The sequence below is a fragment of the Lottia gigantea genome (genome assembly GCF_000327385.1).
Source record: "Lottia gigantea unplaced genomic scaffold LOTGIsca_121, whole genome shotgun sequence".
Classification (NCBI taxonomy): domain Eukaryota; kingdom Metazoa; phylum Mollusca; class Gastropoda; family Lottiidae; genus Lottia; species Lottia gigantea.
In genome coordinates, this window is record NW_008707245.1 from 610,399 (window position 1) to 627,542 (window position 17,144).

Consider the following 17,144-nt stretch of genomic DNA (forward strand, 5'->3'; position numbering starts at 1 on the left):
TACAGAAACCAGGAAGCGAATTATTTCCCTTGTGGATGCTAAAAAAATACAGATTTTTTTTCTTTCCTATTGATAATAAGAACACTTCAACAAACCATTTAGACGATATATATTTTTATAGTAAAATTATTATACTAATCCTCCTAGAGAGTCCACACAACTAAAAACGTTTGTTTGATATTTTTTTTCTCATTTGAACTGTTCCATCTATTTTTCAGATTACTAATTCTGTTGGATAATTTGTGATTTGGAATCCAAGCCTGTATTAACTGAAGATTTTCATGCATGAAATTGCTCAATCCAGAGGTGGAATTAATGAATGACAACAAACGAAACTAAAAAAGTAATTTTTCCCTTTTTCTATTCTTTCTGATATAATTAACATACACTAGTCTAAAGCCTTTAAATATTGTGTTTCTTATTTTTTCTGTGTACTATTTCACTCATTCTTGAGCATGATTTATTCTATTATTTCTGGGTTGTGTTATTCATTCTAGAGCAGAATGTATTAATGTAACTTAACAAGTAATTTTTGTTCTTTTTCTAAGCCTAATGATAACTTTTAATTAGATTTTATTTGAACTAAATACTCAATCAATAAGTGAGTTTAGTTTTAATCCCCTGGGAAGCTCGCTTGTTGATCGAAAGTTGATGGTTCAATAATGACTTATAGTTAGATTGACAATTAATTACTGTTGATTATCTGTTAATTACTTGGTATTCGTTAGTGTAAAATACCCACAAATTAATGTCTGGAGTCATTTTATCACTTCATATATCCATTACCAGTGTTATCAGTGGAAATACTGTTGGTCTATTGGTATAATTGGTGAAAGCAGACACCTTGCTGACTCTCGGAAGCACTGGCACAGGCCTCAGAACTTTTCTTTGTATAGACAATATTTATTTATATAATAGGATTGAGGAACAGGCTTTGGCCTATAGTACCTTCTCTTTAAGTTACAATTAAGTTATATAAAAAGTAGTAAAGGTAGCACCTAAGCAATATGTTCGATAGATGCATTAGCAATATGAGTTATTGATGCATAAGCAATATGTGTCATTGATACATCACCAATGTGTCATAGATGCATAACCAGTATGTGTCATTGATGCATAAGCAATACATGTCATAACTGCATAACTAGTATGTGTTCTTGATGAATAAGCAATGTATGTCATACATGCATAACCAATATGTGTCATTTATGCTTAACCAATATGTGTCATAGATGCATAACCAATATGTGTCATTCAGGCATAACCAATCTCTTATAGTGTCATTCAGGCATAACCAATCTCTTATAGATATTTACATAGCAAATCAAGAGAAGCTAATCCTCTCCTAAAGTAAGCTATTAACAGAAATATGAGATAATCCTCTTTCTGATGTAATTTGTAATAATAATCAAGGATTTAGTGAAGTGCCCCAAATGATTGAATCGTTCAGGGCCCCAAGGAATTCTGGTCAGGTGTGGACTTGTTTTATGGTCTTCTCTGCTTTGTTGTCTTTTAATTTGGATAAGTTTTGTGATTTGGGAGGTTGTCACTTTTATAAGCAGGTAGGGTTCAGATTTTTTTTGCATTCAAATGAAAACCTAATTTTGAAAGAAGTCTCCCTTTTTGACCTTTTGACATACTTCCTAGATTTAAATAAATCAAAGGTGATATGATCTATCTTCAAAGGGAATATAGATTTAAAAAATGACCCTAGTTATTTGACTTGTTGACACATTTAGTGGTTATAATTTAATTAAAATATAGGTGATATCGTCTATTATCAAAGGGGATATAGATGTAAAAAAAGACCCTATTTTTTTTACCTATTGACACACCTAGTAGACATAATTATAGTAATTAAGTTATATTGAGTAATGTAGTAATTTGATAGTGAAGTAATAAATTATCTTAAAGCATGTATTGACTTGATCAGCCATTATCTATAGTCATTTTCTCATTGACTGTACTGTATGTATGGGATTTTGATTCTTGTGGAAATTGGGATTTACACAGAGAGGTTATTATCTTTGAACTCAATTTCATTTTATAAGGAGAAGAACAGTAGGATATAAAACTCCATTTCATTTTATAAGGAGAAGAACAGTAGGATATAAAACTCTATTTCATTTTATAAGGAGAAGAACAGTAGGATATAAAACTCCATTTCATTTGAATCAAATGTAGATATTTTTTGTGAAGAGTGTGTTTTTATTTTATGTCTTAGTGTGTGTTTTTATTTTGTTATGAGGCGTTTATTTTATGTCTTAGTGTGTGTTTTTATTTTGTTAGGAGGTGTTAATGTGTGTGTTTATGTGGTTATCTAAGATAAACTTGTTGATAGCTAGTAGAAAACTTGTGAATTGATAGACAATGTTTCTGTTTATACAAGAAAAACACACCATCTATTCATATATCTTCATTCTTCAAATTAGTTGCTAATTTTAGATTTCACCAAATCAATGCCAAATCATAATGATTTAGTAAGGGTGTTTGAGTCAGACTAACCTAACCCTTGATAATGAAACTCATATGTCTGCTATTACTTTCAATTGGGTGGGAATTAAGTTTTAATCAATTAGTTTCATTTAAAATATAAAAGAGTTTCTTAAAGGGAGATAGTCATTCACTTTTTTAATTTACCAGTTGATACAGCTCAATTTTCAGCTAAGCATATCACTTTTAAAATGAAAATCTGGTTAGTGTACAATTAAATAATAATGCACTAGCATTGTACTTGTATGAAAATGTACCACCAATGTGCATTGCCTAGAAATTTAAAGCATATCACTTCAGAATGAAAATATAGTGAATATGCAATTAAATAAAAATGTACTACCAATATGCATTGCCTTGACATTTAAACCATATCACTTCAGAATAAAAATATAGTGAATATGCAATTAAATAAAAATGTACTACCAATATGCTTTGCCTAGACATTTCCGTACTTAAAGACTAAAAATAAAAACGATCAATAATTTGAAAGCTAAAGTTATTTTCACTTAGATGTAGGATATGACTATCGAGCGATCTAAAAATAAAGTGAATAAAATGGATTGATGGTGTAATTCACTTGTTTTATGGTTGTATTTACTTGTTTACCTTTTAGTTTTTAATTAAATCAAATCAATTTTCAACTTCAAATTAACTGAGTGTAGTGTTAGGTAGTGTTAAAGGGACTGAGAGTGTGAAAGATAGATTGCGTTGGGTAGTGTTAAAGGGACTGAGAGTGTGAAAGATAGATTGCGTTGGGTAGTGTTAAAGGGACTGAGAGTGTGAGAGATAGATTGCGTTGGGTAGTGTTAAAGTGAATGAACCACAAGAATATAATCTCATTAAAATACGGCTTTAGATATTTTTGTGGGTTACGTAACATTCTGTCAATGGTTGTTTCAACAAGGCATCCCGTTGAGAGTTAATTCTATATTTTTGTTTCAGGAAGCATCATCAGATGAGGTGATGACGGAGGTTGAATTTAACTCCAGTCTTGAAGACTTCGCCAACACAGGTCGTTCGGGCCGACGTAACGCCATGCCAGACGTTCTCGATCCAGTCAAAACAGCCGTGGGGACAGGCAATCTTCCTTTTGACCTAGAAAAATTACATTGCTCAGGTTAGTGTGAATTGTCTCCTCTTTCAAAAATTGGTTGCCATAGTAACCAGTGCCTTGTGAAGAGGATAATGCTACTCTCAACTGCATTTGGCATTTTTTACTCGGAGTTCTGGCTTATGCTTTTTCTTGAGTTTATATCTCTTTGACTATCAGAGCATGCTTGCTGTGTTAGAAACACCTGCTACCCATCTGCAATTGGGTTTATCAATTCAGTGCGTCATTTAGACAGTTCACAAAACTATCTGAAAATTTGGCATCAAATCAGAAATTGACACGCTTCATGGAAGCAGACAAAAAGTATTTCTATAACTGAAATGAAAATCGTTAAAATTTGAGTTTAGAAACAGCAGACATTAATTGCATCAAAAACTGCAGAATAGTCGATAAATTTTATTAAAATAACAACAAATCAATTTCTCACTAAACATTTAGCAGAAGTGAAGAAATCGATTGCTATAGAGTTGATATTGATTATCTATAATTGTCTTATCAAATGATGAAGTAATCGAAGAGAATTTAGTCCAGTGAATATATATTGAAATCATCTGGGATTTATTAGAAATAACTAGGATTAACAAGTTGCTGAGTGGTTCAAGTGTTTCAGGAAGGGTTAGCATGCCCTACAACTTCTTTGTAACCAAATGATGAAATAATAAACTTAGTTGAGTGTATATTGAAATTGGCTTGAATTCGGATGTAATAAACCAGTTGCTGAAGGCAAACAAAGTAACAAAGCAACAAAATTAAAATGTTTAGTTGTCTCTTTTCAGATCCTGAAGAAGGCAAGTCTAATACAGCCTGTGCTGCTCCAAACTCTTCATCCAGTGAAAACACAAATAACCCTTCAGGCTCCTAGCAACAGCTCAATCCACCTTGGCAACCATCCAATAATCTGAAATGAACTAGTCAACTATGGAAGGGAGGTAACTCCATAATATTTTTACATGGGAACATATCATATTTATACGTTAAAGTGAATTCTCGAATTCTTTTGCAAATTTTACAATGTCTGCATTCTAATGTACAACATAATTTCCGTAGGGGTTAAAAAACTTCCATGATGACAATTTTGAAAACGCTGATACGGGCCAAAGTCATGATAGCTTTCTAGAGAGCTGCGCTTGCTTAACTGTATACTGGTACTTGTTAATGAAAATTCTGTTAAGACTTGCACTCAAGACAGAAGAGTGTTGTACTTGCTTTGAAGGAATTGAAACTTAAGAAAAAGGCGCTCACATTTTGGATATGTTCACATCATAACTGGGTATTACTGATCTTAAAGGATTAACAGACTGATGGTTTTGGGTCTCTTCTTGCTCAAAATGGATCTTGCTGTGGATGGAAGGTGTGTAAAAATATTCAAAGCCTGTGAATGTAGAACCGAAAGGTTTCTAAAACAGATGGAAAATATATCTTGCAAATATGTGTACATGTTCCAATTTCGTTGTTCGCTTGGATGTGTTGGAGGAAGGTGCTCCCAATTGCCTTAAGTGTAAAGCAAGGTCTAATTAGATCCTTTTATGGCAGACTGGAGAAATGACTTTTAAGTCTGCTGTAATAGTATTAAATTAAACTGTAGTAGGATCGCTGAAGGCTTGACTGGAGGATGGCTTTAATAAAAGTGCAGGAGGCATCCAAATGCTGTGCTTGCTTAACTAAATCGAAAAATCCAAGTGCTGCACTTGCTTTGGAGGGTGGCACTTGCTTTGAAGGATAGTAATGAACTGTCAATCATGAGGACAATGTGTGAATCTCAAATGACTGAACTGAACTATGTAAATAACATAACTTTACCCCAAACTTCTGCTCATATCATATATATATATTTAATGGAGCCATTTTTTATGATCAATCCCCTGAAATCCTTTTTTATTCTTCAGTTTTTTTTTTTTTTTTTTTTTGGTCGTTGTGTCTGGAGTTACTTGTCAGCGTTTTTGGAATATTTGTGCTCAATATTGGAAACCCTGTTCGAATCTCCCAAGGTTCCACAACTTTTTTTTAACCTGAAGGATTGAATCTTAAATTTCACCTCCTGGAAACAAAGATGGCGGAATTTAAATTCGTGTCGCCTAAAATAAGTATTTGGAATAATAATGTTAATCTGGAAGTTGTCAAGCATAATAAATTTTTGGATTATGCGCGTATGTGTTGAAGAAATAAATTGTCAGAATTTGTAAACTGATGGATTGTGGCTTTCTATGAAATAGCCGGAATGAATTTCAAGAAATTTTTCAAAATGGAAATGATATTTTTAAGTTCAAGCAGTAGCCATTCATTGTTGTTATTTTTTACCCAGATAAATTTAACAAATTTTGATCTGATCGTTGTCCAGAAACGCGTCTTTTGGAAAGCTGAAATGAATCTTGAATATGTATATAACTATTCCCAATTCTCCTGTAAAGATCTTGAAAACATCAAGGTTAATAATTTGTCATTTTATTTGCAATATTTTTTGTGTTTTTCGTTTAAAGAAAAAGTTTTTAAGTGGACATAATAAATTTTATAACAAATAAATTTTTTTTTGCCAAATACAAAAGGTCAAAAGGTAGCTTAGTGTTACCACAGGGATAACTGGCTTGTGGCAGTCAAGCGTTCTTAGCCACATTCCTTTTTGATCCGTCGATGTCGTTGGATTGTTCACCCACCAACAGGGAACTTGAGCTGGGTTTAGACTTAGTTTTACTCTACTGGTAGGGAACTCTTTACGAACGAGCAGGTAGGACTGACTAGTTTCAGAGGAAAGTTGGCCTCTGCCCTACTTACTTTTGTAACAACACTTGTGCCACGTCTTTTCATTCCCTTGTGAAGCTAAGCCAATAGCCGATACACCTGTTTATTTGACACACTTTCAATCTTGTTCTTTAACGTCATATGTATTGGAATTTCTAAGTTATTGATCCATTTTTAGTATTTTCAAATTTAATGGATATTTTCTGGCATCTGACTATCAAAAAGCGATATATCATTCTCAGATAAATGTCCAAAAAATTTGGAACTTTTACATCTGTTTACAATCTGATCAATAGATATGAATAAATATTTGAAAATTAAAGTGACCCAAAAGAGTTCTGCTGGATTTTGAGTGTATGTGTATCTGAGACACATGTACCCTCTATGTTCTAACTTCCTTCAGATCTCTATGGTTCTTTTGAGATGGCATCTGATTTAACTTTTCTGGAATGTCAGCAAGTACAAATGTTGGATGCGAAATCCCAATGATGCAAAGAGGATTTTAAAGTGTCCCTGATACATATACTAAGGATAGAAATTTGTTTGATTCCCTTTCAATAGCTTGCTGAATGATATCCTAAACAAAAACCTAAGATATCAATAGCAGCTTTTGTAATAGTGATTTCATAAAACACTTAGTTGTAGCGAAATTGCAATAACCACAGACATGTGACTGAAAATTGGAATGGTGCAAATAGATGCTTTTGGTGTAAAATCCCTTGAAGATACAATACAATGAGGGTTGTCAAACCAAACCAAGGTTGATGGCATACCCAGAAGTTAAAAAAATTTTCATCAACTTGTGCACTGAGCATTTCTTACAGTTCATAATATACATTCTTTATCAATGCACTAATGCACTTTTGTATGCACTTATGCAAAAAAAAATCAAACAAAAAAAAGTTTGCAAAAGTCAACTCTTTATGTACATAAATTATTGGTGATATGTCAGTTTTTTCATGAAGATATAGATTAGGTATAACTGTACCATCTTGGATTGATTAATGGTGATAAAACTCACATACCCATAAAGTTTTTCTCATTTGGTCTGACTTGTTTTCCGGAATAAAGGAAGAATTTGCAGGGAAGATGTTGGGCCTTGTTGTGGTCCTACTTGCTTTGTCATCAACCATTGTCTCTGGATATAAGGGTAATTATGATTTTTATAAAAACAAAACCTAAAAAAGATGTTGTTGTTACTCAGAGTTTCATGCTTTGCTATCTTCAGACAAACTGACCTATATATATAATATATATATATATTCAACTATAATTGTATTCTCAAATTTAACTATAAATTTAAACTCAAATCATAAATTGATACTCAAATTCAATTGTACTGGTCTACTCAATTATAAATTTGAACTCAATTATAAATTTGAACTCAATTATAAATTGATACTCAATATATATAATTTTCTTGTCTTTTGACACAGCACTCAAATTTAATTTTTATACTCAAGTTATAGAATGATTCTCAATTATGATTTTATACTTATATAATTTTTAACTCAAATTTGAATTCAAAGGTATTGTTCTTTTTTATTTTTTTTATTTCATACACTCAATTTTTTATACTGATAGTGCTGCATTCAGAACAAATTCAGAGCAAATTTAAAAAACCCCCTTTTGGTTTTTGTCCACAGGAGTTCCTTGCGGAGACTTCAAATGCTCAGATGATCCCAATGTGGTTTGCAATAATGTGACAGGTACTTGTGAATGTAAACAAGGCTTCACTGGAAATGGTCGAGTTATGTGTATTGAAGGTATGCCTAGTCTTGAATAAAAGAGGGATTTTCATTTCTCTTATATTAAAAGATACAAGTAGTATACAAGAAAGCTCATATTAAAGAAAAAATGTATAAATGTGGAAATATGCAGTAAAACCATTCTATATTTTGGTGTCTGTGAAATGCCAATTTATGTAAGGTTCATATTATTTTTGGTGACAGACATTTTCGCTAGATTTACTTGAGGGCACATTGAAAAAATTTCGATGAATGTAGGGCTAATGAGGTGGAGTCATGGTATATGCGATATTACCATTTTATATTGTGGTGTCTGCGTTATGCCAACTTTTACTTCAGGATAGGAGCAGTGTGTATTATATTCAGAATTATATGGTTTATAATAATGATAAACTCTTTATTTTACATGGGTCAGAATTTGGCCCAATACACAAGGACATGATCCTGTCTAACATTCAACCCGTGGGGACAATATAATGAATGAATGAGTAAAAAACATACACAATAACTCGTTGGACAATCTGTTTAACAAAATATTTGCTGAAAAATATTCTATAATATTTTTGCATTATTTTCAGACGAATTTATGATATGCCATATGATGGGTGATCCACATATTGTGGCTTTCAATAAAGAAAGGACTAGTATACTGATGCCATGCCAAAATATCTTGACGAAAGCTGATATTGTAAGTCGAGCACAACCATCAGCTAACTTCCTGTTTATAAGAATTACTGCTATCGTTGCTCCTGCATTCTTTGCACGATTCCCAGCTCAAGTATACATCACCGGGCTCTACATAGAATTGTATGTACGTAATGATCCAGAACAGCTGACCATGATCTGTAACGACAATGGCTGCTATGTAAGTATTGGAAAATAAGAAATGAGAAGTGGATCAATCATTTTCAATGGTCAGCCAATCCGAGTGGAGGCGCATTTGTGTACCCAGGGGTGGCATTTACATATAAGTGCATACTGCCACTAAAAAGATTTTTAAATCAAAATTACACAAGTATTTTGTTATTGACTTTTTTATATTTTGTAGGACACACAAAGTAATCAACAATTTGTAAATTACTTTGGTCCCTCGGGAAATCTGAATTTTACAGTGACCACCAACTCAAACAACCAACAGATCCTTAAAGTTCCATGTAAGTAGTCCAAACAGCTCTTAAAAATCTGTACAAACAAGACACTTCTGTTAATCAAAATCACGTCCAAAGTATGGCAATGTCGAGAGTAAAAGTCTTATATTAGTGGCCTCCTCAAAAGAGAAGTACCACCAGGTGTTTCAAAAAGAGAAAACATGGTCTGCTTCGAGCGCGACACCCGCCACTACTATCTAGGTCAACATCATGAGATACAACCAGATCAATTTATGCCTGAACAAACAAATCAGTCAAGATGCAAGAAACAGATTGGTTAAGTTTGTCCTGAAGTTCACTAGAACGAAGGATTGCCAAATATGATAAAAATGCAGACCTCCTTGATCTGACAAAATTCTTTTCTCAATAGTGTTCCGTGGAATTTTGACACTGAAGGAATGAAACTTGTTTTTTCAGTTTATGAGGTTGAAGTTCGATTCCGTGGTGAAGATGGATCTGTTGCTATAACATTTCCTCCAAGTGCCCAATTTGACGTGGAACCTGCTCTATGCAACATACATACTGATCCAATTGATGTGAATGAACAATTTGGCGCAGGATTGGGATATTCATCTTATGATAACTACATATTGTTCTTAAATCAGGCTAACGTTGCACTCCCTAACTTGGAGTAAGTTTGCAATTTACTTATGTCTGTGTCAATATGTAAGATTTGAGTGTCATTTAGAAGGAGAGAGCACCATTTACACGATGTGGCTAATGAGGGAAATTTTTCTAGGAGAGCATCATAGAGTTTCAATTTCAAAGGAGAGCCTCGGGGCTCAGTGAGTTAGACTCTTGCTCGTTAACCTGAAGGTCCAGGGTTCAATCCCGGTTTCCTCCTGTCAGTGATGCAGGTAAGACAATAAACCGACGTCCCGAAGTTAAAGATCCTTCGACAGTTGGAAATCGAAAAAGAGCAGGCTAATGCCGCTGTCCTGGCAAAATTTCCCTCATTGCACCCCGCATGGCGTTGCCCGTCTTCATTAGCCCACATGGTACAGAAAAGCAGGACGTTAAACTCCATTCATTTCATTTCATTTCAATTTCAAACTAGCATTTTCATTTCGTTATTGATCAATACCACATGGTTTGATCAAGGGATGACCAACTGGTAGGGCCTATCAGTGAAGATTGGTCAAGAGACTGGTAAAAACGTATCTCATTATTCAGTTGCCCATTCTGAAAACAAGTAAGGTTCAGTCAAGGGACCAACCGATAAAAACAATAAGTAGGTTGATTTTTGTGTGTTTCAGACCAGATCCAATTTGCCAAAAAATCAGAGTCGGCTGTCAACCAAATACACGAGAAGCCATTGCTGTAAACGCTTGTAGTGTCTTTTACACAGACAGAGCCTTCAGTGAGTGTTTCTACAACTACAGAAACAAGAACGACACACAAATAATGATGGATTATGAAGGATGCAGAGAAGAAGAATGTGATGGAATTACTACTCCATCTATTTGTACTGTGGTTGGGAATTCCGGTTGCCAACTGAGTCAGCCTTTCGCTACTGGTTCTTGTCCTTAATATCTACCACCTTGAGAAAGAAAAAAATGTGTAATCCATTTTGAAAATATTTATCAATAAAGCATATTTTGCATCAAGATTGCAAAAAAAAATTGTAGTTACATGACTCCAAACCAAGATATAATCCCTGAAAAATTGGTTTTATCTGTTCTAAACTTGATTTCAAATCTCATCGATTGGGATTAAAATGTGGTTGTTCCCCTCGCTCCTAATATGACATAAAAGTCCCAGAACAAAGTGTCCCATCATTGCAGATATGGCTCCCATGTTCCTTTAGCAACGGTGCGATATTATCCACATTGATAATATACTATGGCTAAGGAGATTTTATTACTAACAAGTTTTCATTTGCTTTCTGTATTTGTTAATATCCATGAAGGTGAGAATAGACAAGGTATGGAGACGGGATCAACCAGAGCCTGAACTGAAACTTATGTCCGTACGATTTCTCTTTGGGATTGCATAAGCACGACGTCCCGAATCGTGTTCAGAACTTTACCTCGTGAATTCAGTTCTTCCATTTTGTTCTGTAACGATATCGATAATCCCGCACCGTACAAATCACACCCGTTCCAAGAAATTACAGTTTACGTGTAAGAATTGCTGACAAAACCAGGTCGTAATGGTCTAGCCACTATAAATATCAATTTTTTGTAGTCTATCATAATATTTTTGGACAATTATAATTTTAGTCGTTTTGTTTAATCAGCCTCCGTTCTCTGATATATAAAAGATAATATCACAAAATAATAATAATTTATTTGGGGGAAGGGAGGTAATGCAATTGACCAAGGATGCTGAAAGTAGTAATAGAAAGAAAAAGGGTGAAACCCTCTGCGAAAGCAGTTTAAAATATTTAAAACGAAAAGGAATATTATGACGTTTTGATAGACATGTTATGACTTTGTTGACAGATGTTAGTTTTAATTGATATGTTTTGACTTATTTGGTTGACATGTTTTGAAGCATTTGAGAATATTTTGACGTCTATTGTAGCATTCGCTTGCTGTTTACTTTTACTCTTAAAAACACCTTGTCCTCGTTGTTCACTTTGGTGTGCCAATACCCACTTACATGTGCCGATTGTCAAGGCGGGGGAGGTATTTTTCATGTGGGATTTGTAATCAAATGAAAACACAACGGTAATAACATACCATATACAATAAATACATTTTTATACAGAGGATTTTAATTATCAAATGTTAATCTTCTATCCGCATCAATTCTTGTTTTCTTTTTCACAAGGAATCTTAAAAAAAAGTAAAATTTTTCCGAATTATACCCATTTATTTATGAGTTGTATTTCAATTCTTCCTTGCTATTGAATTATAAATAGTACTCATCCATCTGGTGTTGGTCCTGCACTATGTAACTGAACTCTGGAACGTCTGCAATTGACGTTTTGTAAACAGACAGAGCTGTTGAGCTGGGAACTTAAGCAGACACCAGAATTCAGAATCAGAATATTCCATTCATCGTCGCCGTTTGCAAAATTTAAAAAAACTTTTAAAAAAAAATAAAAAAAAAGCCTCGGTTAATTGCCCATCTGACTATTGGATTTTCAATGAATAAAGACAATATAAGCAACAATTACATACCTTATAAAGGTGAAAGTTTCTCCCAGCGAGGTTCTTTAGCCCATAACCTCTTGATTCAACAATGAACTCCTTGGTTACAAACAGTAGTTTTTATTTCTTAACCCCTGATTTCAGCTCACATCTAAGTTGAGATTTGAAACAATAGAGTGTAGAAATATGTAAAGGGTTTGTTCGATTGGTCGTTGTTTTCGTTTATACTATAACTATAGAAACTAACTATTAATAGGAGACAAATCGAACACATCTTATCTAGAAAATTCTGACTGACGAGAAATCATCTCCTAATCAAGACTTAAAACCAATGATTTTAGTTTGCGAGTTTAAATCTCTATTGTACTACTATGAGCACTATTCATTTCTTTATGCCTCAAACGATATGTTATTTGTTTAAAGGGCGAGGTGGGAATTGTTCCTTCTAGAGATATCGTTACAGTTTGTGAATAGCCGGTTCTTTAAAACCGGTTCAAGTAGGATTGATCAACCAAAAATAACGAAAAACTTTGGATTATATGATCGCAGGTAGTTGTACATTCAATTGATTGTAAAGAGGTTTTATAAACTTTGTGTATCAACAGTAATATCATTGATAAGTACGCACCTTGCTGTTGTACATTATAAACACTTTAGCGATAGTCACAAAACGCCAAGTTTCAGCGGAATTGCTAGAAGTTCACAAAATTTGATGAGCCAATTAAACTGACTATTGAAAGTAATGTTGAAGCGTTTGGTGCTGAATTTTTTCAATGAAAAGTTGCTTTCACATCAAGTGCATGTGGGTCGCCAGCATATCAACAAAAGAATATAGAGAAATAGACCCCTTTATTTCTAATGCGTAAGAGTCACCCACCTGTTAGATGATTAATAGACCTTCTTAGCTTATAGATTTCTAATAACAAAACCCATTTATTATGGATCAGATATTGACACTATTGATTCTGATGCTTGTACTGAGGATGTTCGTCATCATACAATAGGTCAGTACCAGCTGTAATTTAGAGGATGGGAAGGGAATGTATACCAGTTCTACCTTTAAATCTACTAGCCGTGGAAACAGACTTATAATAATGTTCTATCTTAAGGTGAATTGTAGTGTGCCCTCTTTCGACTGAACTATCCCACATGAAAGTTTAAGATGCAGTTCTTAATTTTTTTCTGTGTGCATCGGGACATTTCTTACTTCCAGCTACACCATTCCATTTTTCATCTTTGGTTCCTCTCCAATCATACGAGACTACATAAAACCCAACTCTTTGGACCTTTGTAAAATGAAGAACTATTTTTAGTGCGTGTTAGTGCAAGAAAGGCAACGAAAGGGCACCAAAGTTACAACCAAATTAACAAAACTGGTATGCAAAGTCATGTACCTGATCCAGAAGACCAGTAATTTATACAATTGTATCGGGAAAATTAGAATGTATAGACACCAAATATCGGTTTTTGATTCTAAAATCGATTGATAGAGTTTGATTATAGGACATATAAAACACCAAAGATCAGTTGTTCTTTAATACTGGGGTCATTATTTGTTTGTGTAACGAGGTGGAAAATTGGAACAAAAATGAACCGGATTTTTGTGTTTGTACTCTTAACTTGGACAGTTAATGAAGCTTTTGGATATGCAGGTATGAGCTTGTTTTGTTTGGATTTTTTTTTGTACTAAGGCTTTCGTTTCAGTTTAGCAAAATGTTTTTAGTCATGGTTGTATTGCAGTATCGGACGAAGCTGTCCAGCACTGCGAAAAGCTTAAGGTTCTTAGACCAGAATCTTTTGAGGCACGATGGCCACTGATTCTGTCGTGTCTTGATATGCTTCGTTTTACTCTTTCTGGCACTTTGATTGGTGCGTTATTTGTTGACGTGTATATTCAGATATCCATCTTGTATCATCTCTTTCAGGTATCCAGTGTGGTGATTTTGTATGTTCCAGCGATTCCAATGCTTTCTGCAACAGTACAACCAGCCTTTGCCAATGTAAAACTGGGTATTTTGGTAATCCTAAAATTATGTGCACAGAAAGTAAGACATTATTGAGTCTTGATATATAATATTCAAAGAATCTAACTCGGACAGGCTGATGTTGCTTAAAGTACATTGTGTTGCTCTTGCCGATACTGGGGATGTGCAGATCTTCGTGGATTTGCAACAGATGAATAGAGTTTTGTGGAGACTTGACTGTAAAATGAAAAATCGTTCGGACTATGAATTAACCGAGACCCTATGTACTGCTCATTGCACTCTCAGGTGGTATTCGTCTTATATAACCCAATCTGAAGGAGAAAAGTAGAACGCAAAACTCCATGTTTGTATTTTTCAGCTACAAACCATATCTGCCATCTGTATGGCGACCCCCATGTTACCACGTTCAACAGAGAGCGCTCAGCGATTCTCGTACCTTGCAAAAACATTCTGACTCATTTGGACATCACCAAGACTGGCATAGAGAACTTGTTCTTGAAAGTGACTGCAGTAGTTAGATCCACACCTTTTGCCAGGTTCGCCTCTCAAATGGTTACCACTGGTCTATTTGTGGAAATGATGATCAGAAACGAACCAAAAGGACTGATCATGTTTTGCAATGACAATGGCTGTTATGTAAGTATACTCTGACTCAGTCCGATGTACTCAGGGCCCCTCCTTGTTTTATCGAGGGCAATAACGTCTTCAAACTCCAAAGAAGCACGGTGAAGAGTCACCCTGTAATAGTACATATACAGACACTTTTGTCCGTGTTGAATTCTTGGAGGGTACTATAAAGGTAACCGTGATCAATCGTACCCTTTAGGGTGTATTTCAGCTTACAGCTGGATACCCATGGCTGCTGTTGCTTAGCTATCCATCTAACGTGTTCATCTGAATTTTTTTTAACAACTAGACGGGTATATTTTTAGGACACCGTTGAAAATATACAGTACCACAATTTCACTGGAAGCCCAACGTCCAGTTTAGAATTTACTGTTACCACTAACGCCAACAACCAACAAGTCATCTCTGTACCGTGTAAGTTGTAATCTTCCCTCTGGGTGTTTGTAGGCGTGGAAGGCTTTGGCTTTTGAGTACAGTCTGCTCCAGAATGTCATGTTGCTTCGATGGAAAGATTCGGCTCATCCTTCAGATGGAAATCGATCTGAGCTAATGGTCATTGTCAGAACATGCCATTGCTCTTAGCTCCAAGGGTCTGAAACTGTGAAGATCTGGAGTCAAAAACTCTTTGTTAAGAAGGTCTTTTCCATAAACTCATATTCCTGTGCGCTCCAATGCATAACAAACGTTCTTGGAGACTTGCTATATATCTTACAGTGTATGAATTAGAGATCCGGTTTAGAGGCGAAGATAACTCAGTAGCCATCAAAATACCATCCAGCTCTGTGGTGGATTTAGATACGGGATTGTGTAACAACTTCGTCAACCCAACTGATTTCAATGCCAAAGCTCAACAGCTCCTAGCGTACACCTCTCTAGACAACTACCTCCTTTCTATCAATGAAATCAATGTTCCCTTATCAGCCGAACAGTAAGTGTCATTCAATTTTGCTTGCTGTATTTATATAGCCTAGTGGCCTATTACCTGGTCATTTCAATTAAAGTCATTTCTACTGGTTAAAACCCTTCTTCATTAACCTATTAGGTGCAGAAAAGTAGGACGTAAAACTCCATTTCATTTACCGATGTAAACGTGTCTTGCATTCATTGTTAAGCTATCTTTATTTCAGAAACGATCCACTGTGTCATAGGTTACGGATGGGATGCGATCCCAAAGAGCGAGAATCCATTGCCATCAATGCGTGTAGTCTGATTTATACCGACCGACCATTCAGTACCTGCTTCTACTCCTACCGGGGTGGTAATGACTCTCTGATTCTCCAAGACTATATTGATTGCAGAAAAGATGTATGTGATAACACAGATCCTCAGGCATTGTGTGCGATGATTGGTCTTTCAGGATGCCAGATGACCACCAATGTCCTCACTTGTCCATAACTTCTTGCGATATTTTGCTTCTGAAGCTTCTGATGACGAACCAGTTTTGAAAATGCTGGTGGATGATTTGATCCCTTGCCTTTGTTTGTATGGTTAATAAATTTTATCAATCTAATATGTGCTTGTAAGCCCATTTTCTTCTGAAATTGAGCACGTCCAGTACGTCCTCACCGGGACATCTAGTCTTGAAATGAAAATGGGGCTTTGTCGATAAACCTTGATTCATTTCAAATTTTTGAGCTGTTGATCTGAGTGGCAAAAGGTGTCTTGTATATGAAAAGAAATCGATCAGAATATTCATTCGGTTATTTGAGTTCGACGAATATTTTTAAGAAACAATTGTTGTCCTTAGGTTGAATTTTACACGGCAATTTATTTCCCTTCATGACCAGTTGTCACTCTTGTTTTTTAATCCAGTCTGGATCAACCCTGAACTTGTCGATGTCCAAAGGCGACAAACTGGGATAAACTTCAACGGAGTCCAATAATTTCGGCTTCAAACAGTTTGCACACCTAAAATTGGAAGTACTCCAAAGTCCACAAAGATTCCTCGGTTATTTGGTAAAATAACAAGATATATCCATTAAAGGGTGGTATCTTATTAAATATTAAAGATGAAATGTTTAGCCAGAGTTATGGTTTGTGAGAAATGACAGTTATCTTGTCTACTCAACGGTTACCAGTATTTTACCATTAATAGATATATCAGTATATCTCTAAATCATTGCTTTATCCTTAAAGATCCCGAAGACTTTAATAATAGGTCGTGCGTATTAAAGGTCCCTCGACAGTTGCACGTC

At 34.9% G+C, this 17,144-nt stretch overlaps 3 protein-coding genes across 3 annotated transcripts; all 3 read left to right on the plus strand.

The window, feature by feature from the left end:
• Positions 1-1,433: 1,433 nt before the first annotated feature.
• LOTGIDRAFT_171872 (hypothetical protein) lies at positions 1,434-4,469 on the plus strand (the record flags this gene model as incomplete). The annotated part of the gene is made up of 3 exons (XM_009048445.1): positions 1,434-1,562; positions 3,439-3,613; positions 4,384-4,469. The coding sequence occupies 3 exons, from the start codon at positions 1,434-1,436 to the stop codon at positions 4,467-4,469; spliced, it is 390 nt and encodes a 129-aa protein (XP_009046693.1).
• Positions 4,470-5,419: 950 nt separating this feature from the next.
• LOTGIDRAFT_237894 (hypothetical protein) lies at positions 5,420-10,861 on the plus strand. Its single transcript, XM_009048446.1, has 6 exons — positions 5,420-5,754; positions 7,990-8,109; positions 8,670-8,956; positions 9,140-9,245; positions 9,657-9,870; positions 10,496-10,861. The coding sequence occupies exons 1-6, from the start codon at positions 5,658-5,660 to the stop codon at positions 10,767-10,769; spliced, it is 1,098 nt and encodes a 365-aa protein (XP_009046694.1). The 5' UTR covers positions 5,420-5,657; the 3' UTR covers positions 10,770-10,861.
• A 220-nt stretch (positions 10,862-11,081) lies between these two features.
• LOTGIDRAFT_237895 (hypothetical protein) lies at positions 11,082-16,459 on the plus strand (the record flags this gene model as incomplete). The annotated part of the gene is made up of 7 exons (XM_009048447.1): positions 11,082-11,148; positions 13,285-13,341; positions 14,263-14,382; positions 14,681-14,958; positions 15,255-15,363; positions 15,664-15,877; positions 16,077-16,459. 7 exons carry the CDS (start codon positions 11,082-11,084, stop codon positions 16,342-16,344), a joined length of 1,113 nt encoding a protein of 370 aa, XP_009046695.1. The 3' UTR covers positions 16,345-16,459.
• Between the last annotated feature and the right edge of the window lie 685 nt (positions 16,460-17,144).